This window comes from Bos mutus, chromosome 2, assembly GCF_027580195.1.
Source record: "Bos mutus isolate GX-2022 chromosome 2, NWIPB_WYAK_1.1, whole genome shotgun sequence".
In the NCBI taxonomy this organism is placed as follows: Eukaryota; Metazoa; Chordata; class Mammalia; order Artiodactyla; family Bovidae; genus Bos; species Bos mutus.
In genome coordinates this window covers 55,974,645-55,999,467 of record NC_091618.1, presented here as the reverse complement: position 1 = coordinate 55,999,467, position 24,823 = coordinate 55,974,645, and the positions used below count along the sequence as shown (strand labels likewise).

Genomic DNA, 24,823 nt, shown 5'->3' with positions numbered 1-24,823 from the left:
CTCGAGTCCATAATAGCCAGTAGATTCCAGTAGAGTCAAACTGTGAGTTTCCTAATCAAAGTAGATAGTATTTATGGAATACTTGCTGTGTGTCAGGTGCTGTGGTTTGTGCTTTGACACACAATCTCTTTTAACCCTCAGATTGGACAAGGGGAAGAACCAGTCTTGTCCTCCTTGTCCAGAGATGAAACTGCAGTTGGAGAGGTTCAATAATGCACCCAGGTTCACATAAAAACTAAAAAACTTTGCTAGATAACATTTGAAGTGTTGTAATGTTGTATGGCATGGAATCTGAGCATAAAGCTCAATATGTAAGTCAGGATGTTGTTCAGTCGCTCAGTCATGTCCCACTCTTTGCGACCTCCATGGACTGCAGCACGCCATGCTTCCCTGTCCTCCAGTATCTCCGGGAGCTTGCTCAAGTTTATGTCCGTTGAGTGGTGATGCCATCCAACCATCTCGTCCTCCCCCACACTGTTTTCCTTCTGCCTTCAATTTTACCCAGCATCAGGGTCTTTTCTAATCATTTGGCTCTTTGCTTCAGGTGGCCAATGTATTGGAGCTTCAGCTTTAGTATTAGTTCCTCCAATGAATATTCAGAGTTAATTGCCTTTAGGACTGAATGATTTAATCTCTTGCAGTCCAAGGAACTCTCAAGAATCTTCTCCAGCACCACAATTCGGAAGCGTTTTTTATGGGCCAAGGGTGACTTGGGTTCAAATTCAGTCAGTTTCATCATCTAACCCCTTCACCCTACACACTGACTTTTACTTCAAAACTGCCTTCAGACTGAAGCTCAGACTCTTCACCCTGACATTTGAAGCTGTCTGCAATTTGATCCCAGTCTTATTTTCTAGGCTGTTATTCACAAAAGGTCTTTGTTCAAGGTAAGCTGTTTGTTTCTCTTTGTCTGAAGTGTGACTGGGTGGGCCTTTATGTTGCTGCTGCTGCTGCTGCTGCTTCTGCTAAGTTGCTTCAGTCGTGTCTGACTCTGTGCGATCCCATAGACAGCAGCCCACCAGGAATCCCCGTCCCTGGGATTCTCCAGGCAAGAACTGGAGTGGGTTGCCATTTCCTTCTCCAAAACATGAAAGTGAAAAGTGAAAGTGAAGTTGCTCAGTCGTGTCGGACTCCTAGCGACCCCATGGACTGCAGCCTACCAGGCTCCTCCGTCCATGGGATTTTCCGGGCAAGAGTACTGGAGTGGGGTGCCATTGGCTTCTCCGCTTTATGTTGCTATCCATGTTTTAATCCTTGTTATAGCATGTGTCGAATCTCCTTTTTTTAAAGGCTGAGTACTATTGCATTGTATCTGTCTACCATATTTTGTTTTCCCGTTTATCCATCTGTGGACACTTGAGTTACTTCTGCCTTTTGGCACTTGTGAGCCAAAGTTGAACCTGGGTGCGCAGATATCTGCTTTGAGTCGCCAGCAATTCATAGTTAAAAAAAAATACATTTGAAGCGTACAACAATCTTAGCAAAAAAATTTTTTAAAGGGGAGGGTTCAACTGTGATCTGAAAACCAAATCTCATGCTACTATTCGGGGGAATGCTACTTTATCTGAATTTTGCCCATCCTTTTAGACCTGCCCAAGTCCTCTAACTTCTGGAACATTCTTGGACCTCTGCAGTTGACAGTGACCTTCATTTAAACCCAAAGCACTCCTTTAGAAAGAAGACTAATGCATTCATTTAGCTAAGAATCACTTAAATCCTATTTCATCTGTTTTTGTGGCTAGAGTGGATAACCCTTAAACTTTATGTTTTATGATATAGAAGTCTCACCTCCTAAGCTCTGTTATAACCTCCTCAGGGCATAGGCCACAGGAGTGTCTTACATTTTCACTGTGCCTAATACGATATTTTGCATAAAGAAGGCTCTTGAAAAATTTGCCGCTTACTTGTTAAACGCTGTAGCCTAAATTCAGTCAAGACCATGTGGTTGTGCAGCCTTGTGAAAGGTTATTTTTACTTTATTTGAGTCCTGACCCCTTCTGGATTTGAACTATTATTACTTTAGAGGTGAAAATAACATGACTTGGAGACTAGGACTTGGAGAACTCCAACATATTCTTGAATATTTTTTGATGAAATTTTAGACTAAATAATTAACATTAAGTGAACTATTTAAATAAACATGACCTGTTCCATTGCCACCTTGCTGATTCGTTTCTCTCAAGTTAAAAGGATGATTGTGACACAGTGTCTTGCGTTTCTTCAAGATGTAGGCACAACTTTATGTGCTGGAATAAACATGAAAAAAAATTCTTTTCCGTTGAGATACAAAATTTTCCTGTAACTAGAAAATCTTCTCTCCCCTTTTCTTTTTTGTTTATTTCTGGTGGTGTAAGGATGTCTCCATTCCTCAGGTAGTCAGAAAGAGGCTTCTGCCCAACAGAGTCACTCTGTTATACAAAGGTGAAGACCCTGTTGTAAGGCACTGTACAACACAAGTTCCTGTGATGAGGTGTTCTTGGCCACTTTTTGCCAGAGCTTCCCAGGCCTGACAGCAGCATGGACTGTGTGCTCTCATGAAAAGAGAACAGATTCTTGGCTCCTTGTCCTGATTCCACTTTTGTTAGATAATGTGGTCATACCACTTAACTTCTTTGTGCTCTGTTGTTAAGGACATTGAGATGGAGACTTCATTTCTGTCTCATGGTGATTTAGGAAGAGTTTAGTAAAAAGGTGCTTCAGTGTATATTATATACAAGAAACTTTAATAACTGTTGGGGTGAGTTTTTAAGAAACTGCGGTAACTGTAAATAAATGGCTAAAATTCGTTCTGAAGAAAGGAAGAAGCTGACATATGGGATGCCAAATTAGAGCCTCAGCAGAACAGGGGCTTCAAAAATATTTTGGAAGAATCTGATATTTGAAAAGAAGCCTCCAAGTAATCATCATGGTGAAAAGAAGTCACTATAGGATTTCCTATGGTATTTATGGCTTATTTATAGTTTTATTTTCAATTTCATATGGGGAATTGAAATATAAGCTTTCAGGGTTAGGGCTTCTAAAGATCTTATTGTTGCACTGCGAAGAACTATAATATGAAGATGTGACACCTTTGTGACTGTTCTGTATGTTTGCTAGCGTTTCGTGAACCTGGCCTTGTGGAAGAATATGTATACAGTTCTGCATAGTTGAGACACACAAAATATTAAAACTGTAAAAAGGCTTTCCCTTTTAACTTGAAAAAAAAGTGTTTCCGGTTAGATATCTTTCCGAAATGTATTACATGTGTCCTTGTCAACAGAAACAGAATACTGTCTATCTCATTTTGGCCCTTAACTGTTAGGCTGTGTTCTGACTCAGTGCTGTAATAAAGCACTCAGGGCCAACTGAGCTGAGCTATTGGCTCTTATTCTAAATGACTCTTCATTTTTATACTTTTAGAATTATTTTGACCACTTCTTACTCCTTTTCTTTTTTCTTTGCTTTTCTCTCTTTCCCCCCTTTCCCTCTGTCTCTCTTTTTCCATTAGTGGCTGTTGTTTCTTTCCTTAGGGTGGGAACTTGTAATCTGGTATATCAACTGTATGCAAACTCTATGTGCATATTACATGTATGTTTTTTGGAGAGAGAAGGTTCATAGCTTTCAATGGCATCTCAAAGCCATCGACAGCTAAAAAAAATGAAGTGCTCAGTTAGCAGTATTTTTTAAACTGCAAGATTGAGCCTTTAAGTGATGAAAACCATTTAGTTTTAAAACATTTTGTAATGAAAATGAATAGCGTTGAGCAAAGAATATCAGTACATTGCATATGATAAGGATATTTATGGTTTTGTGAAATTTTTATTTCACGCATATGTATACATGCATGTGTATGTAAATATACATTCAAGCACAAGTGCTTGGTTGTGATGAAAATATTTTTTATGCTGAGTCATAGTCAAACGTTTGAAACATACTGCCATGGGAAGGCCCCAGTTTACAGGTGAAGCCGCTGTTTCTCTGTAGTGTACTGAGATGCCATATGCTGAGTTTATTATAAATGTGGCTAAGATGAAAGTAACTGAAGCTGGGAGAATTTTCTTTTCTTTTTGAAGTGTTCATGGAATTAATTACATAGGATGATTTAAAGGGGAAGGTAAAATAGTATAAGACAGGCCAACGCAGCTGTGTTTGAAAGTAAAACCTGGTCCTGTGAGCCCTGAGGGTGAAGGCATCAAGCAGTGTTTTTAACCTTGGTTACTTGGTTCTTTTTCTGGGGAAACTGTTAAAGATGCGAATGCCTGGCCCTTCTCTGCTGCTGAGTCACTTCAATCGTATCCGACTCTGTGCGACCCCATAGATGGCAGCCCACCAGGATGCCCCATCCCTGGGATTCTCCAGGCAAGAACACTGGAGTGGGTTGCCATTTCCTTCTCCAATGCATGAAAGTGAAAAGTGAAAGTGAAGTTGCTCAGTCATGTCCGACCCTCAGCGACCCCATGGACTGCAGCCTTCCAGGCTCCTCCATCCATGGGATTTTCCAGGCAAGAGTACTGGAGTGGGGTGCCATTGCCTTCTCCGGCCCTTCTCTAGAGAGTTGAAATAGAATCTCTGAGGATGAGGTTCTGGAAGAACTTTCCTATAGAATGAAATGCTTGGTCCTTGTGCTATTTGTCTGTCTGGGCCCTTTCCTCTGGATTCCGGATTGTGGTCTGGAGAGTGGAGCCTGTGGGGTGCCTGGCCTCCAGTAAAGATTTCAGTTTTCCCTGTCATCACAGGAGGAGCTCTCTTTTGAGTATTATTTGGGTATTTACAAGGCACTAGAGATATCTGAAGTATGAGATTGTTTTGACGTAGGAATGTTTGTACATTCTTGGTTTAATGTCTGCCCTTGAGAAGTGAGAGATAAACTTGATAATTGAACATGCCATTTGTGGAAAGGTAGCGCCTTTCTTCTCCCTCTTCCCTTTGCCTTTTCTCCCCACTCCTTTCCCTTCCCTTCTCTCTTCCCTCTTAGACGTCAGAGGCTGGGTCTATAGGATGGTGAGAGTGGAGGGGGCCTTCCGTGTCCGGTGATGTGCACGCTTCAGAACTCGGGGTGCTGAGGGCTGGGAGTATGGAGATGGTAAGCTAGGATTGCTAGGAGGTTGGTTACATGGAGTGAAAAAGGACATGGATTGATCACATCCATCCATCCATCCATCCATCTACCGAGGGTAATGAGAACCAGACTTGCCCCTGGTGGAGAAGGTAGATAGAACCTAATTGGGAAGTAGTCTTTGGCATTATGTGAAGGAGTCCTTTTTGGTGTGATCAGCTGAATAGAAGAACAGGCTCTGGATTCCAGTAGGTATTGCTCTGTGAGCCCTTTTGGGACAGAGGGACCAGGTGGAGTGCCAGTGCAGCACAGAAGTCTGATAGGAATGAGCACATGTATGGATGTGAGAGTTGGACTATAAAGAAAGCTGAGTGCTGAAGAATTGATGCTTCTGAACTGTGGTGTTGGAGAAGACTCTTGAGAGTCCCTTGGACTGCAAGGAGATCCAACCAGTCCATCCTAAAGGAGATTAGTCCTGAATATTCACTGAAAGAGATCTCTATTCTTTCCCATTCTTCTGGGAAATAGACACCCTGCACCCTAATTGCGTGGGAGCTGAGAGTCTTTCTTTACAGCAGCAGTCTTGTCTGCTCTTGCTAAGATTGTATTCTTATAGGATGCCGCTGCTACTGCTGCTAAGTCACTTCAGTCGTGTCCGACTCTGTGCGACCCCATAGATGGCAGCCCACCAGGCTCCCTGTCCCTGAGATTCTCCAGGCACGAATACTGGAGTGGGTTGCCATTTCCTTCTCCAATGCAGGAAAGTGAAAAGTGAAAGTGAAGTCACTCAGTCGTGTCCAGCTCTTAGGGACCCCATGGACTGCAGCCTTCCAGGCTCCTCCATCTGTGGGATTTTCCAGGCAAGAGTACTGGAGTGGGGTGCCATTGCCTTCTCCGACCTTATAGGATGAAAATAGATATAAAAGTGACCTGTTCCGTTTTCCAGGTTGGGGGAAAAGGCTTTTATAATTAAAATAATTGTGACCCACGTTTTGAAAAAAAGATCAGAACATTTTTACTGTTCTGTTTTCTATTCTGTTTAATTTTCTAGAAAGATCTAACAGTCTCCTTGAATCCAGTGGTGACAGTACTGGAAAAACTTGTTGGCCTAAAAATGTCACCTTTTGCTGCTTGACCCTAGAAAGGTGGGGAAGTTGGAAGTGAGCTTTTTCTTCTTTCTTTCTTTTTACCTTTTTCTTAAAAACCTTTTCATAACTGACATCTTTTTTGTTAGCATCCCCCTTCCTGCCATCTTTATAATGTTAAAACTGAAAGGAAAAAGGAAACTGCTAAGATGAGTTACAGTTAAGTAACTTTTGCTTGCAGCATTGTGGTAGTCTTTGTGCAAAGTGACCTAACCCAACTCTGTTCTTGCTGCTGAGAATTTAAGATAGAAATGGAAAGAAACATAAATAATGTTATGGTTTGCAGTGTGAGAGGCTTACTGTCTACTAAGATAACAGCATGGATCCTTCTGAAAGTACATTTAAATTCTACATTAAATTTAAATTCAACATGAAATGTACTCTTTCAGCAAGTACTTTTCAATTCTGATATTGAAGTCCATTAGATGTAATATGAAATTATTTTGTTTGAGTGGTGGTGGTGGTGGTTTAGTCACTAAGTTGTGTCTGACTCGTGTGACTCCATGGAATGTAGCCCGCCAGGCTCCTCTGTCAATGGGATTCTCCAAGCAAGATGCCTGAGGGAAAGCTGTAACTCTGATATTGAGTTATATGTGGTCTGAGCCCATTGTAGAGATGGACAGACTATGAAAGGGCAGTGCCAAAGTCAAGGTCCCATTGGATAGGTATGGGTGTAGGCAGGGAGGAGGGGAAGCCTGGGTCACTATAGACTGAAATTGGAGGAAAAAGATGAGAGAGGGAAGCACCAGTTGTAGCTGGAATCCAGGAAAGCATAGTCTTGCTGACAATTAGCTGTGGTCGGTGACGAAATTTTTGGCAAGTATGACAGTTGTGGAGGACTCTTATTCAGGATCATGAGTTAATCTAGAGATTTATTTTGAGAGCTTTTTTCAATGTATAAATCTGTGCTTTCCTGTATCAGCAAAATAAACATTATTGGCCATCTATCTTCAGAGATGTAAAGTGTTCTTGAAAAGTACAAAATGATCAGGCAGTAGAACTAGTGTTTTTATTTTTTAAATTTTGAAATTATTTTCAGGATGTACCACTGTTAAAACTTTTTATTTTATACTGGAGTATAGTAGAACCAGTATTTTTAAAAGGATAAAGCCATGCAACACTAAGACTTAAGATGGTAAAATGGTTGTATTTTATTCTTTCTTTTGCAGACATACATTGGAAGTGTGGTTATATCCGTTAACCCATACCGGTCATTGCCCATTTATTCACCAGAGAAAGTGGAAGATTACAGGAACAGAAATTTCTATGAACTGAGCCCTCATATGTAAGTATGGTATTAAAGTATCAAGTTTCTCTTTCACTCCAGGGATGTTGAGTTGACAGATGTGTCCAGCTGTTTCCTTTGAGTCTCAGGAAAATGTTATTAGTCATTTTTAAAAATCAGATGAAGGAACATAGAAGCTAATTGTTACAGCTTACTTTAAATTTAAAAAAAAGACTTCATTTGTCCTCAGGCTCTTTAAGTCCTGAAGTATTTGGTTTCAGTATGTAAAGTATTTTCTGTTAAAAATTCTGTGTAAGTAGCAGCTGCTGCTAATTATTTTTGCAAATAAAACAGGAATGTGTATTGTTTGTTATTATAAACAGCCCAAGCAGTGTTTCCATGCCTTTGTTGGGTCAAGAAAGATTCCAAGTGTTGGATTGTGTAATGGGTTTTGAGAAAAAGAAATAAATAATACCTTCAGTTTATAATCTTCATGGACATTGTTCACCAGATGTGTGCATTAGGCCAATGATTTCACCTTCCTTAAAGTTAGTCACTTGTTTGATTTTTCTGAGAAGGTCACTTGTCATTGTAAATTATTCCCGTAAGTAATAATCTATAATTGGAGAAGGAAATGGCAACCCACTCCAGTATTCTTGCCTGGGGAATCCCACAGACAGGGGAACCTGGTAGGCTGCAGCCCAAGGGGTCACAAGAATTGGACATGACCTAGCGACTGAAACCAACCACAAGAGTTGGACATGACTTAGTGACTAAAACCAACCAACCAATAATCTACACTAGTTACCTAGTGAGAAACCCTGAGCTAAAGTCAGAGAATCTGCAGAGTTTTAGTTGTGTCCTAGCAGAAAAGAATTTTTTGTGTATGATTGAAGATGGGCTCTATTATTTTTACTAGAAAATAAATCTGATAATTAAAGAACGTGCACACTACTGTCCAGATACTGATTTTAGGTTTTTTTTTTTTTTTTTGATAGTGGAGCATACAGTAATATTTTTGAACTGTTTGAAACTAAAGATTTAAATAATTTGTGGGAGTGGTTATTAAAACTAAACACTGTATTTTACCAATCAAGTAGATTTTGATTATTCAGTTTGCTCCTTAGGAGTATATTTTGTAAGTGAATTTGTTTCATTTTGCCTTAGCAAAAATAAAATCTGAAATTTGTTTGATAAAGTTCTCTTTATAAGTCCCTACAAGGAAATACCTTATTTGATGCCTTAAGATTTGTTTTAAGTTCTCAGCCTTCAAGTCATGCCTCTTAAGTGCTTAGATCAGCTATATCAATATTGTGCCAGGAGCTTAGGAGAAATTTAGTTTCGTAAGCCTTACTCTAGTAGGCCAGGAATCTACATTTTACACAAGCTTTCCAGGTGATTCAGAGGTATTTGCAAGTTTGAGGACCTGTTGTGTTGTGCGTGCGTGCGCGTGTGTGTGTGTGTGCACGCGCATGCGTTCAGTCACTCAGTTGTGGCTGACTCTTTATGACCTTATGGACTATAACCTGCCTCTGTCTATGGGATTCTCCAGACAAGAATACTGGAGTGGGTTGCCGTTTCCTCCTCCAGGGGATGTTCCCAACATCTCCTTCATTGGCAGGTGGAGTCTTTTACCATTGAGCCACCTAGGAAGCCATTGTCTTAGATATATATTTGCAGGTGTTTTCCTTTCCTTAACTGCTTACTGCCTTTTACAGTAATAGCATTAATAATAATAGTAGCAGTAATAGCTTGTATTTATTGAATACTTACTGTGTGCAAGTACTTCTCTAAATACTTGACGTGTATTGTAACTCATGTAATTCTCAAAATAATTCTGTGAGGTAGGTACTATTGTGTGTGCATATGTGTGTGCTAAGTTGCTTCAGTCGTGTCCAACTCTTTGTGATCCTGTGGGCTGTAGCTCACCTGGCTTCTGTCTTCATGGGATTTTCCAGGCAAGAATACTGGAGTGGGTTTCCATTTCCTTCTCCAGGGCATCTTCCTAACTCAAGGATTGAACCTGTGTATCTTACATCTCCCGCATTGGCAGATGGGGTCTTTACCTCTGGCGCCATCTGAGAGGGGAAATTGTCTCAGAATAATCAGCCATTTATCAAAGCCACTCAGCTCTGGGTTGGGGAGCAGGGATGTGAGAATAGTTACCTGCCGTGCCTCTCAGCTGGAAATACATTCTGTCATTTTCACATTAGGCCTGTTACTCTGCAGTTTTATTCTGCCATCCTTGGGTTGCCTATGTTCCTACATTCTGAGCTCTCCAGGATAACTTCGCTGTGCCTCGGTTTGCCTCTGGAGACTGCATGCCATTTCTTCCATTTGCAGCTGAAATCTCCACTTTGGGGTTGTTTAGTTGTATGCTAGATGTGTACTCTAGAACACAGAAATTCATGCCCTGGAATATCCATTTTTTATCCCTGCTCCTAAAGATTCTTATAAGAGGCTACATAGCACTGCTTACCTGAATTCACCTTTTATCCCCAAGGGAAAAATACCACACTGGCAATAAATTCCCAGAGTGCCTATGATAAAGATAAGATATTTTTGCCATGCTCTGTAAAATAGTGGCTCAGTGGTAAAGAATCTGCCTGCAGTGCAGGAGATGCAGGTTTGTTCCCTGGGTCGAGAAAATTCCTTGGGGAAGGAAATGGCAATCTGCTGTAGTATCCTTGTCTGGGAAATTCCATGGACAGAGGAGCCTGGCGGGCTACAGTCCATGGGGTCACAAAAGAGCTGGACACAGCTTAACAACTAAACAGGAACATAAAACATTGTATGTGGGGTGAAAGGTACAATCTCACCTATTAAATCTGAAATCGCTAGATTCATATCACAGCTCCCTCCCCACCTCACTTTTCAGTCCTCAGCACATTCCTTCCCACCATCAGGTCATCTTTGCACATTCTGTGCCTTCTGCCTGGAATGCTTTTCCTCTCCCTTTCCCCCAAGGCAACTCCTGTTCTTTAGATCTTAGATTGCATTAGACCCTGTCCTTGCCAAAGTCAGATCTATTGCTCTTGTCACAGTTACAGTTAAACATTTCTTTCGGACGTTATTTGATTCCTGTCAGCTTTACCTGCCTTACCAGCTTTTGCTCACCGTAATTTGCTTAGCACCTGAAAGTAAGTGTTCAAAATACATTGATCAAGATTTGGTTTGAGTCCCAGTTTTCCCATTATAAACTCTGTAACCTTGAGCAAATTACTTGAAAAAAAACATCAACTCAGAAATTAATTGGCTGCATACAATGGGAAAATAACTCATAGGATTTTTGTGAGGGATAACTATCTAGAAGATATTTAGAAAATACAATTATCTGATATAAATACAGTGCTTAGCAGGGAATCTGTTGTAATGGACAGCTGCTGCTATTAACAGTGATAAGTATAATAATTATTATAGTACGTGGGACACATTTCCAACATTCTGACAAGCTCTTCCTTACCATTTTCTCCTCCATGGTGGGACATTTCCACTTACTTTAATGCATTTTCCTTCATTATTCTTTGTGAATGTCCATCTTTGACAGCATTTGAAACAGAGTTAGTGCTTTCTAGTTTCCCTGCTAAAACCCAACCTGACCTTTTCAGAGATAGGATCCACAAAGAGAGGATCTTTGTGGTATAAGAAGATAAGATGACTTTAAGCTTTTGATGCATTCTAATGATAACTACTTCAGGAACTTGGTTCCAGTTTGAATAAAAAATAACTTAAGCAGCTGCTCAAACCATGTCCCTTGAAAATTGCTGATTAATTTGCCTCATATTTTATTTGAAGTTTCTGTTGATCTTTTGTTCACTGTTAGTCTGCAAATCTGTCCAGATATTTCCCTCATAACTCAATGTGTTTTTGAAGGTGTCCAGAAATGGTCTTTCTTAAGTGTCAGACAACTGAAAAATATTTACATTCTACATAAGTATGTGACTTTCAGAGAGCGGAAATGTATAAATGAATAAAATGAAGGTAAACAGTGGCTTCTTATCTATATTCCTTTTAAAAAATGTTTTCTTAACTCATGAATAAGGGGTTGCTGCTAAGTCACTTCAGTCGTGTCCGACTCTGTGCGACCCCATAGACAGCAGCCCACCAGGCTCCCCCATCCCTGGGATTCTCCAGGCAAGAACACTGGAGTGGGTTGCCATTTTCTTCTCCAGTGCATGAAAGTGAAAAGTGAAAGTGAAGTCGCTCAGTCGTATCCGACTCTTAGCGTTCCCATGGACTGCAGCCCACCAGGCTCCTCCATCCATGGGATTTTCCAGGCAAGAGTACTGGAGTGAGGTGCCATTGAATAAGGGGTTAAATGAAGTAAATTAATTGCTAGTTATAAATGACCATCAATCACTTTTATAAATTATAGTTAGCTACAGACAAATCATTGGAAAAGACCTTGATGCTGGGAAAGATTGAAGGCGGGAGGAGAAAGGGGTGACAGAGGATGAGATGGTTGGATGACATCACTGACTCAGTGGACATGAGTTTGAGCAAACTCTGGGAGATAGTGAAGGACAGGGAAGCCTGGTGTGCTGTAGTCCACGGAGTCGTAAAGAGTCGGACACGACTTAGTGACTGAACAACAACACAGACAAATTACAAGCAGTGTTACCTAATTTATGGAAGCATATGTGCATGTATAGCACTTTCCTGGTGGTTCACACAGTGAAGAATCTGCCTGAAATGCGGGTGACCCGGATTCGATCCCTGGATTGGAAAATCTCCTGGAGAAGGAAATGGCAACCCATTCCATTATTCTTGCCTGGAAATTCCCATGGACAGAGGAGCCTGGAGGTCTGTAGTCCATGGGATTGCAGAGTCAAACACAACTGAACGACAAGACTAACACACCACATGTACATATATACAATAAATATACGTAAGACAGGATTTTGAAGAATTTGTATGAAGAGGCTAATTGTTGTTTCTATTGAGTGGTATTATGGATATTTTTTAATGTTCTTCTCGTTTGGTGTTCTTTTATGTAAGAGCCATGCATTGCTTTTCTAATAAGAAAAAATAAATAATAGAAGTAATTTGGGGGGGAGGAAAAAAAAGCCAAAAATGGTTTTCTGGTGTTATAATCTCTTCTTTCCCCTCCTTCTTTGAATTCCTGTCCCCTTTATGTTTGAAGCTACACCTCAAGCCTGATAACATTGGGTGGCTGGCTCTGTATAGATGATACTGTTTACCTTTCTAATTGTGTAAGCCATGTCTTTCCAGTGTGGTTTTTACAGTTTTTGCATATAAGGAATTTTCCTTAAATATCCCAGGGAGGACTTGCTACATTTCAGACCACTTAGTAACTCTGTTCATGGAGAACTGCCTCAAAGGCCAAACCTGAGAGATGGGGAAGAATGATAGGGGAGAGATAAGGGGGATGACTGAACTGGTCACTCCCTCCACTCAGACTACCGTGGCGACATACACTTTCTGATATGTTAATTACCAAATCAGCTGGCCTGTTCTTGGGTTATTGCTTTTTTTTTTTTTTTAACCTTGCAGCACTAGATAGGGTTTATCACCCTCAGATGGATCTTTGTAAAATCAGAAAACCCCCTGGGGTCCCTGTTACTATCTGTGTGAACTTCAAGTTCCTTGGCTTACTGTTCAGGCTCCTGCCAGTCCAGCCTCAGTCCTCCTCTCCAGTCTAAACACCACTACATGCCTTCTGGAGTCACAGGTTTCCATGTCTTCTCCTTTCTACGTCTCCCACCTCATATCCCAACTCTACTGTTAACATCCTGCCTGTCTCCTAGGTTCTGTCTTAAAGGCTTGATCAGCCCTAGACTGATCCACTGGTGACTTTTCCTGCCTCTGAATTCTTGGAACCACTCATGTGATCTTACACACCACCTTTCTTACTGTGGCTAATTGTGTTGCAGCATCATCCTCCTTAATGAGACCGAAGCTTCTATAGATCAGGAACTTTATTCTGTCCATCTCCATGGCTTTCACAATGCTTTTCTCTTAAGAGCTCCATTACTTGAGTACAAAAGAGGTTTTAAATAATGTTTCATTACATTTTGCCTATATTATCTCTGACAATTCAAGGAAATCAAACTATTCTTGGAAGGCTATTTGCAGAGTTTATTCAAAACTTCATGTGGTATAATGAGAAGTTTTTTTCATTTTTACAATAAAGTAGACTAAAGTATTTTTATAGTGCTCTTCAACACTGAGTGTTCAATTTATTCCTGATGTAGAGCACTTACCATCTAATTTTATGCAGTGTCTAGGGAAGGGAACATGCCTCTAGAAGGAAAAGTACCCCACCACCTACCCCTCTCAGTGGTTGCAACCCTGGAGCAAGCTGAAATGTGTCCTTCTCAGACTGAGGTATAATATGGTGGTCATATTACATAGGCATTTCAAGCACTATTTGAAGGAAGCAGTCTTTGCATTCTGGTAAATGGAAAAGCTTGCAACACATTTTAAAAACTGAGAAAAATATCTTAAGGCCTTGAAAAATTTCTGGCTACTGTCACCTAAAAAGGGACAAGTGATTAATGGGAGGATGTAGACGTGTTCCTGTCAGTTTTCCAGACGTATCTAGGGAACCTCTGATCCCTAATTTTATGATGATTGAATTTGTAGGGCTAGATATTAGTGCTTAGAGAATGGTGTTGCTAGAAAGATGTTGTGGATTTTGAGTCCTTGTTAATCCTGTACTCCTTTCAGGGTGAACCAGATTCATATTAGAAAGAACATTTCTGACCGTGTCTCACAATGTGCTGGTGCTGTGGTTGCATGTCCAGGACTTAGGATAGAGTTTAGGGCAGAAGCCCCAGGCATTGTCCCTGTTCTGTGACCAGTATTTTCCTTAGCAGAGTTAAAATATTGTGAGTAAAAATTTATTTGTTTGGAGAAGTCTTATGGTAACTAGAGCCTGATTCTAATAGAGGTTGCTTTTACAACTGGGTTTAAGGTACTTTATCAAGGCGAGAGATGGAGAGAAGGAGAAGGGAAGGAGAGGAAGAGGGAGAAAGATAGAGAACAAGAGAAAATGTTGATGTAATGTCCTGTCACTGAGGCTTTTGTATTATTTCCCTAATTTTCCTTTTGAAATAGGTGAGCCTCTCATTGATTCAGTCCCTTCTGGAAAACCACTTTCAGAAAAGGGTTTTGTGCTTTCCCATCTAGCATTCTTTCTGGTTATTGCTTTAGGAAAGTTACTCATTTACTGAGCAAATGTTTATTGAGAGCTTACCATATACCAGGCTCTCTTTTAGGCACTGGGATATAGCTGTGAATAAAGCCAATAAAATTTCTGTCATCATGAAGGAGACAATCCTCAAACTTAAGTGTACAGAAACCAATGTTGTTCAAACCATCCGTTCAAGGGGAAAAGGGAAGAGGAAGGGAAGGGAAACTCTTATGAAAAACAAAATGAATTTAAATACTATTCTTGTAAAGCACCTCTAAGCCATGTTCTCTCAGGTAGTTTAAGTCAGTAGGCCATTGGTTGTGATCTGGTAGGGTTTGTATCTGCTTAGGTCTCTAATCCACATGAGTAACTTGTGCTCAGGAGCACCTGAGCTCCATCTTACTCTTTAGTTTGAATACCTTAAGTTAACAACTCATATGGAATGTCATATCTTAAAAATCATTAAAATTGCCGTTTTCCCTTGCTGTATGACTGTCTTGGGTCAAAATAAGCAGAAGGCAGTCACCACGTTTGCTTTGTCTTGGCATATACTTGTTGGATTCTGGACAACGGTGGATGAAAAACTTTCTTGATGTAGAAAGACTGGTTTATTTAAGCAGTGTGATACCCTGTGGTGGTGAAGGACAGATGTTAAATGGAAGCTTCCTGGGCCTCTCACTGAATCAGCTTTTACGAAGCTCCATGATCTGAACTTCCTGCGTTTAACTCAAACTTTTACTCTATCGCTTTATGGGAATTATTTTCAAAATAGTGTCTTTTAGAATATATATTATTAGCAGAAATTGAGCTAAGCTAATTTCTCTTATAGTTTATGAACCTTTTAAAATTAAAGTCAGAAAGCTTAGGTTCTATATAACTGTGATGTTTTTACCATGAGAATTGTGATAGAAGGATACATTTATTAATGAAAAGTGTTTCTGTATGTCTGCAAAGTCTCTGAATTCTAATTTCTAGATCCCTAATTAAAATTTTTATCACTCTTTAGAAAATGCATATCTCAGACATGAAAGAAAGTTTATGTTGAAAAGGTGATTCTTTGAGCCAGCTAAGCACATATTCATACCAGCAAACATGATTATTTCCATGGTATGTAATATTAAAGGGAAAAATTTAATTCCTAGCAAAATAGGCTGCTTCCCGCCAGAATGTTACAGGACTTTGACAGGCCCTGAGAAATCCTACAACATTCTGGAAGAGATCCATTTCATCTTAGGCCTCAGCCCTGAAAGGAGTTAATAATATAACACTTCATCTACTGTTAGAACACACTCGAGGAGTGCTGTCTGGAGAGGTTGTGTTCAGAGGGTGGGGAGGGGTCCCCCCTTTGTTGTTGAAATAATACTCACTGCTGTGGCCTGTTGTTGGGACTTGTGTGACCATTGGACTGGATGGGTGGGGCAAAGGGAACTGTGTGGGAGTTTGTCTAAACAAGGGCCAGCAAATACTGGTCTGTTCTTGGGGAGGTCAACAAAATCAACGGTAATAGAAACAGAGTTCAGTAAGGCACTTAGGAGAACCACTCTTAGGAGACAGGGCCCCAGGGCTGTCATGGGACAGAAATACTTGCAAGGGGAGTGGGTCCTGGAGGACCATCCCCTCCCCACCCCAGGGTGGGGGCAGTGCTTGCTGCTGTGCCCACTGTCTAGGTGTACTGTCTTCCCTGCTCCAGCCTGTCTCAGGGTTCCAAATCCCCAAGCAGAAGCGATGGTTCATTCATTCACTCAGCATTATTAAGCATCCATAGTATGTGTGAGGTGTTGGGGATACAGAGATGATTTGTCCCTGAAGGATTTATAGCCTAGTGGGGGAGACATACCAGGAAGTAAATGAATATGCAAGAGATAGAACTGCCATGCAAAAGGTGGGAGATCAGAGTGACCATGTGTTCTGGCCTGCCCTTGACAGCCTGTCATTCCAGCATAGTTATCAATAGTGCCCCCTGTCTGCAGGTGTCTTGAGTGTGGTCCCCCATGGATAAAGTGCTGTGGGCATGCCAGGGAGAAGGTGTTAAGCCCTGCCTGAGGGCGGGGGGATGGGACAATAGGATTTTTGAAGAATGAGTTAGCTGCATAGATAAGGAATAGCATTTAGGGCCAGGATATAATTTTCCCAGCAGAGGGAACAGTGTTGATCCAGTGATTCAGCAGATGTTATCTGAGTGCCTGTCATGTGCCAGGCATGAGTGCAGGTACCAGGCAAAAATCTCAGCCTTTTTGAGCTTATATCCTAGCAGGGGGAGAGACAATAAACCAGAGAAGAAAATAAATGGTGTTGGAGATGGTGACAAGAACACAGGAGGCCTGTGTGGGGGTGGGAGTACCATGGTGTACCATTTTAAATAAGGCAGCCAGGGATGCCTTACTTCCTGAGACTGTGATACTCCAGTGGGTCCTGGAGATAAGGGGATGAGCCATTTGGAGGGAAGAGTGTTCTGGCAGAGGGAACAGCAGGTGCCAAGGACTGAAGGAGAGAGACAAAGGTACAAAGACATGGCACATCCTTGATCTCAATTCCTGTGGTCTGCAGAGGCTGGAATGTAGGATGCATGCTGGGAAGGGGGATATATGTGGAAGAGGAAGAGCTGATCTGGGTCACAAAGGGCTTGTGTGCTAAGGATTTGCAATTTTAAGCAGGCAGGAGAGATAAGGGCAGCCTTGAGATTTGAAACTCTAATACTTTGGCCATTTGATGCGAAGAGCTGACTCATTTGAAAAGACCCTGATGCTGGGAAAGATTGAGGGCAGGAGGAGAAGGGGACGACAGAGGATGAGATGGTTGGATGGCATCACCGACTCAGTGTACATGGGTTTGGGTGGACTCCGGGAGTTGGTGATGGACAGGGAGGCCTGGCGTGCTGCGGTTCATGGGGTCGCAAAGACTTGGACACGACTGGATGACTGAACTGAACTGAGATTTGAGCTGTCCTGGTGCCCCAGGGGGAAGGGAACTCAAGGACAGTGAAGTTTAGGGATCTGGTCGGCTTTGGCAGTAATCCAGGTTGGAAGGAACGAGGGCAGAGTCTCATCTGGAAATGGAACATTTCAGAGGCAAACCCATAGAATCCAGTGGGAGTGACTCTGAGGGATGGGAGGAAGCTCAGAGGCCAGTCTTGACCCCTGGCTGAGCTGGGGGTGTGAATGCCAAGCAGTTCCCCCAAAGCTAAGCTAGTCTGGAGACAGCCTTGTAAAGCAGCTGTGGGTACTGGGAGTTGGCATGGACAAGAAATGGGGCACTTCTTCCCTGGCATCTTCATATTCCCTGATCCAAGCATGTGAACAGAGTGGCTTGTCTGAACTTCTGGAAGAGAATATGTGTGTAGAACTGCATTTCTAATATTGAATATCCACTGATGCCATAATGCAATACTGCCACTCATACTCAATCACTCAGCCTTACTTGTTTATAAATGTGCTTCTGAAAGGTTTTATGTAAAATTTGAATCCCTCATTAGTGTATGAAATTACCATGTAGCTGTTTTATTTTTAAGGTAATTATTTGTTCCAAGTCCAGTTGTTTATATCTCTTAACTCCTTGGCTCTGTGGTGCTTTGGTCTGACCTTTCTCCTCAGGTGATTAAGGTTTGGAAAGCAAATAGACCAGCCTTTGCTGTGTGTGAACTCACCACCCTCATGTTTTCTACATTTAAGATCCAGAGTTATCTGTGTATATTTTTAAGAGAGTGTGGTACTGTAGTCTTGTTTTCTTATTCCTTAAACCTGGTAGCTTTGAAATTTCAGCATGGAGACATTCACTGCTGTCATCAATTCTCATGGTCCCTTATCACTTGTTTGCTTTATTCCCTCATGGCCTAAGACCAGATGTTGTGTGTTTTCTGATACCAAAGGTATGGTTATTTCCAACACCAGCCAGTTCTCTGACACCAGCTGGCAATTCATTTCTGGCACTACCTACCAGAGTTATTGCAGATCCCATAGGTCAGAGGCTCTGCCCTACAAGTCGGCCCCCGCTTCTGATGCCAGCAGAAAATGAAGTGCCCAGGCCCCCCAACACTTCTAGAGTTGACTGCAAATTTGGGGGCTTCTACATCCCCCTTCAAGTTCAATACTTCACTAGAATGACTCATAGAACTTAGGAAAACACTTATATTTATTGATTGATTATAAAGGGTGGGCTTCCCAGGTGGTGCTAGTGATAAAGAACCCACCTGCCAACGTGGGAGACCTAAAAGACATAGGTTCGATCCCTGGGTTGGGAAGATCTCCTGGAGAAGGAAATGGCAACCCACTCCAGTATTCTTGCCTGGAGAATCCTACAGACAGAGGACCCTACAGTCCATGGGGTCTCATAGTGTTAGTTGCTTAGTCATGTCCGACTCTTTGTGACACCATGGACTGTAGGCCACCATGGGGTCTATTTGGTTTCTAAGAGTTGGACATGACTGAAATGACTCAACATTATAAAGGATACAACTCAGAAACAACCAAATGGAAGAAATGCATAGCACAAGTATAGGGGAAAAGAAGTGCAGTTTCCATGCCCTCTCTGGGTGGATCTGCTCCCCAGCACATTAGTGCCTTCAACCCAGAAGCTTCTGAATCTCCTTGTTGAAGAGTTTTATAACCTAATCTGCAGCCACCCCCACCTGCTTCCTGGAAGTGGGGAGTGGAGGCTGAAAGACCCCCTCCCCTCTAATCATACATTTGGTCTTTCTGGTGACCAGTCCCTAAGCTGAAGCTATTTGGGGATCCCACCATGAGTCACCTCATTAGTGTAAACTCAGGTGTGGGCAAAAGGGGCTTGTTATGAATAACAGAAGACTTTCCTGTTACTCAGGAAATTCCAAGGGTTTTAGGAGCTCTGTGCCAGGAACCAGAGTCAAAGACCAAATATATTTCTTATCATACTAGAGATGAGCTTCCCAGGTGGCACTAGTGGTAAAAAACCTGCCTGTCAATGCTGGAGACATAAGAGATGCAGATTCAATCCCTGGGTCGGGAAGATCCCCGGGAGGAGGGCACAGCAATCCACTCCAGTATTCTTGCCTGGAGAATCACATGGACAGAGGAGCCTGGTGGGCTACAGTTGCACACAGTCGGACATGACTTGAAGCGACTTAGCAGGCACATGCCACAAATTGGTATGTGTGGATACGCCCTTCTTGAGAAGCATAGGAAGCTTGCCCTGAAATACTTGAATGTTAGCTTCCTGAAGCCAGGTTAATGTAACAGTTTCTGTGAAGTGTTCTAGAAAGCTGAATTAGTGGGGACTCCTTTTTATAAGAAATATCTTAAGTAGTAGTTCAATCTAAGGGGAGTTCAATTCCGTAAACACTGAGAATTATAAAGACTGTGCTGTCCAGTCCACTCTCAGGTCTCTCCTCCATGCTGGCCCTGGAGGAGATGGGCATGCAGCCCCGCTCATGCCCTCAGGACTTTGCTCTGTGATTATCTCCCCACTGCGCTGTTATCAACCTTTTCTTCTCCTCCTTCCATTCCCACCAACATACATGCTGTGATGTTTCTCTTGCTTCCATGTCTCCGAGCTATCACGCTGTTCGTTTCCCTTTATTACAAAACTTTAAGAAGAAGTTTCACATGTGTGTTGTCTCAGTTTATCTCCTTTTCTTTGTTCTCTTTAGTCAGGCATTTATTTCTGTTCTCCATGAAAACTGTTCTTTATCAAGGTCATCTGTGACCTCCATGTCATCAACTCCAGTAGTCAATTTTGAATTCTCTCCTTCCTTTAATTATCAATCATATTGGACAATATGACCAGTTCCTTCTGAAACCCTGTTTGAATTTGGCTTTCTGACCTCCATACGTTCTGTTTGCTGCGTGGAAGGCTGGATGTGCCTGTACCTCTGAAGGTTGGCACCTCCGAGGGCTTGGCTTGGGGTCTTTTCCTTCTCCTCTGTAGACACTTAGAGAAACCCACATGGGCTTCAAAGATGTGCTGATGCCCCCAGATTGAGGTCTCCAGCTGGACCTTAGCCCCTAGCTCCTGGTAACTCAACTATATTCAACCCTTCAGTATAAATGAACTTCGGCTGCTTCAGACTGGAGGGCGGGTTGCCCCCTCCACCTCCTCTTTCTCATCTCTGGCAGTGGCAGCACCATCCTTTGGCTACTTATGCCACAAACCTTTTCTCTCCCACCCCACATTCAGTTCACTTGTTGGCACTGTCTGTATAGATCCCTGTCTCACCACCACTGCCACCGTGCTTGTCCAGGCCACCAGCCTTCCCCACTTAGATTACTGTGGGAGCCTCCTAGTGGGGCTTCCTGTTTCAGCTCTCCCTGTGTCTCTACCCACACCTCAATACCTCAACCATCTTTGGCCCAAAAATGTGATGGCTGCTAGCTGAAGTGATTTTTCTTGAAGATGCCCATTAGCTTGCTTTCCTCTGCTGCTCAGAAACCTGCAGTGCCTTGCATGTGGTCTGCAGGGCTCCACTTGATGTGGGCACCAATCTCCTGACTTCTCATCTCTGTGCTCTAGCCAGGTCGGCCTCCTCTCTGCTCCTCTCACGTGTCACACACTCTGTGTCACTTTCTCCCCTTAAAGGGACCGACATGTTTGTTATCTCACTTCAGTTGTATGTGTGTGTGCTTAGTTGCTCAGTCGTGTCCAACTTTTTGCGACCTCATGGACTGTAGCCCTCCAGACTTCTTTGTTCATGGGATTTTCAGGCAACAATACTGGAGTGGTTGCCATTTCCTTCTCCAGGGGATCTTCCTGACCCAGGGATCGAACCCTGGTCTCTTGCATTGCAGGTGAATTCTTTACCATCTGAGCCACCAGAGAAGTCCTCTCACTTCAGTTAGGAAACTCCTTAACCATCCACGATTACCTAAAATACTTAAAATAGCAATCTGTGCCCCAGCCACTCACTGTCCCTTGAGACTGTTTTACTTTCTCCATTTATCATCTGCCATTTCACTAGGTGTCTGTTGCGTCTCTATTATTTGTCTCCTACATTTGAGTGTCATCTCTAGGAGAGCAGGGGCTGTGTTTATTTTACATATCCATGTATCCATAGCAATTAGAATAATGCTTGTCCCGTAGCAGCCGTCGCGTTAAGTGTTTGTTGAGTGAGTGACTGATCTAATGACTATGGGGAGCCTACTCTTTAGTTAGAAACTGTGTATAGAAGATACAGATGTTCTTTGTTTCCAACAATCTCAGGCTAGTTGGGAGGAGAAAGGAATGGCTCCATACACAGGTCATTTTAATATAATAGAGTACCTGGAATGACAAGGAATAAGGTGGAAGCACAAAAGATTGGTGGGTTCAAAGATTCTGAAGGTGCCACCTGTGTTGAGTCTTCAAGAAGGAATTCTAGAAATTGATGGCCACTGTAAAGTACAATAATGATCTGTGTAGAAGAAAAAGCAAAGGACTAGTTTTGGCTAAGGCACAGTGTTCCGGGATGATAGGAAGGTATGTGAAGAAGGGAAACGGTGTTTGAGTTGAGATGATAGCCATATGTAGAACTTTTTTTTTACAAAAATAAAACATTCAAATACCAGTCTACTTGAATCATTGGGAGGATTGAAGGATTATGTTTATTCTAAAGTAACAGGAGGAGGGTTTGGGATGAGGACATTACTTAAAATTACAAGCTTATGTGTCTGAAAAAATTGCCATCTTGCATTTTCAGTCACCAACTGGAAAAAAAGTCAGGCTTGTCAAATATGCCTAAATATGTATGTGTGTAAATGCAGTGTTTTAATCAATGAGTGGTAAATGACTGAATGTTGACATGAGTTTTATAAGTGTAAACAGATGTTAATTCATTATGTTTTATGACAAAACCTCTAGTTGCTATGGGTGATGAATCATAATGTTATTCAGGAGGAAGAGCATTTTATATACAGTAATCCTGATTTTCAGTCATTATTGACTTCTGCAAAGGATGTACTCTCCTTTGAATATGGAATCCTTTTCTTGGGAGGTTCGTGTTCAGTGTCCAAATGCCTGAGCAGTCACCTGGAGATCTGAAAAGAATATACTCAATTACACTGAGAACATTGTAAGCCCTATTGATGGTTTGACTCAATTTTACAAAAAGCAGTAGAGGCATAAGTTAGAATGTATACTAATCTTTTCCCTTCAGTCCACCTCAACAGCCAAACATTAGAAAGTACCTGAAGGGAGGGAAGGTTTGGCTGGTTTGTACCAGGTGTGTGTGTTAGTCACTTAGTCGTGTCCAACTCTTTGCAGCCGCATGGACTGTAGCCCAACAGGCTCCTCTGTCCATGGGATTCTCCAGGCAGGAATACTGTAGTGGGTTGCCATTCCCTTGTCCATGGAATCTTCCTGACCCAGATATCGAACCCCGATCTCCTGAGTTGTAGATGAATTCTTTACCGTCTGAGCCACCAGAGAAGCCACAGTTTGTACCAAGGACTTTTACTTTTGGGGAACACAGACAGGCATCCTCCTAGGTTGCCTACTGGAGACCTAGATGGCCACTGGATGAGTCCATTTCCACTTCTGTCATCTATATTTTCATGAAGCATGGGCTACTAAGGGCTTTTGAATATTTCCTTAGGACTTGCTAATTTTTAAGCTGTTGCTTTGATTGCTTTCAGAGGACAGATTCTTGTCTCATACACGCTGCCTCATGTTCTCTCCAGTGTTGCTGCTGCTTCTCTCTCTGTTTAGAATTGCGTTGGCCATTGTTAATAGCAGAGGCTTAAGCGTAATTTATATGTGTGAATAGCATTTTGAATAAAAACAAGGATATTAAAAATGGCAGAATCCCACCCATGGTCAGAGAAATGTATTAAAGAAAACGTTACTGAAGTATAAAGTTGTTAGGACATAAATCATAAAATGAACGCACTTAAGGCAATGGCACCCCACTCCAGTACTCTTGCCTGGAAAATCCCAGGGACGGAGGAGCCTGGTAGGCTGCAGTCCATGGGGTCGCTAAGAGTCGGATATGACTGAGCGACTTCACTTTCACTTTTCACTTTTCATGCATTGGAGAAGGAAATGGCAATCCACTCCAGTGTTCTTGCCTGGAGAATCCCAGGGACGGGGGAGCCTGGTGGTGCCGTCTATGGGGTCACAGAGTCGGACACGACTGAAGTGACTTAGCAGTAGCAGCAGCTGTTTAAGATTACTTGATACGGGTGAGTCCTTGCTATCTGGTTACTCATTACCTGAAACATGGATATAAGGAAGGAGGAAATGTGAAAATGTCTCTGGGTGTTTCTTGGGCATCTGTCCTAAAACAAATAGAAAATGGTGTATAATGCTTTGTACATTTTCTTCCTTTTCAGAGTGTAATACGATTGTCATTATAATAGTATCCTATCTGTGGTTGTATCTCACAGGCATAGATCAAGTAGCATAAATGTATCTTCAGATTTGAAAATTTGTCATTTTAAAGATTGTTTCCTTGCTGTTTGCATATATCTGGCATTGACCTTGAACAGAAAATTTTGGCTGAAAATACAGAGGTTGAGTTTGAATAAATTTGGCTGGGGATCTGTTAGTTGTAAGCTTTCCTTCTCTTGGCCTCTCCTCACCTGTCTTGCTGTTACTTTCATTTTTCCTTCTTTTTAGGCACCCTGGTTGTGTATTGTTTCACTCGCTTCATTCTTCACCACGTGTTCAAATCCTACTCATCTTTCAGAACGCATCCAGAGTACACCTGCATTTTGAAGCCGTTTCCCAAAAGCCCACTTGGTGGTTCTAACATGTATTTTCCATAGCATGCATTATGTCAGAGTTGTATGGACTTTATTGTATACTGTCTTATATATTTCATTAATTGTTTCCGATTTAAGTATTGGAAAAGAGGGAGCATCTTTTGAGCAGGGACTAAACAGTTATAATGATTTTCTTGTCTCAAGATCATGGGTCTTAAAATCTGTCCAATATGTGTGTTTATCTTTTGTATGGTATACATTATGAAACATCCACAAGAACAAGAACCTTAAAAATATCATAAAGACCTATAAATAGAAATTCTAATATTTTATATCCATATTCCATTGGCTTATCTTAGGCATGTCCTGGGATGCCCACATCTCACTTTGGAGACCTAGAGTTAGGGATACATTAGAGACACAGGAAGTATTTATTTTTAGCTTTCAGCTGTTTTCTGCTGGTTGTTAATGAATTTTCTACCTGTCCAAAATAAAACTCAAGGCAATAGTGTATGTTTTATATCTAGTTAGGGAATTTCAGTGGAGAAGGTGATGGCACCTCACTCCAGTACTCTTGCCTAGAAAATCCCATGGACGGAGGAGCCTGGTAGGCTGCAG

The 24,823-nt window shown here is 41.9% G+C and overlaps 1 protein-coding gene across 3 annotated transcripts in view; it reads left to right on the top strand.

Annotated features, from left to right (window-relative positions):
• The window catches only part of MYO1B (myosin IB), a 198,771-nt gene that overhangs the window by 47,087 nt on the left and 126,861 nt on the right, over window positions 1–24,823 (top strand). For all 3 annotated transcript variants that reach the window (XM_070388967.1, XM_070388956.1, XM_070388948.1), the window contains exon 3: window positions 7,350–7,465. In XM_070388967.1, the coding sequence (XP_070245068.1) occupies window positions 7,350–7,465 (116 nt within the window). The remainder of the gene's footprint in view (window positions 1–7,349; window positions 7,466–24,823) is intronic.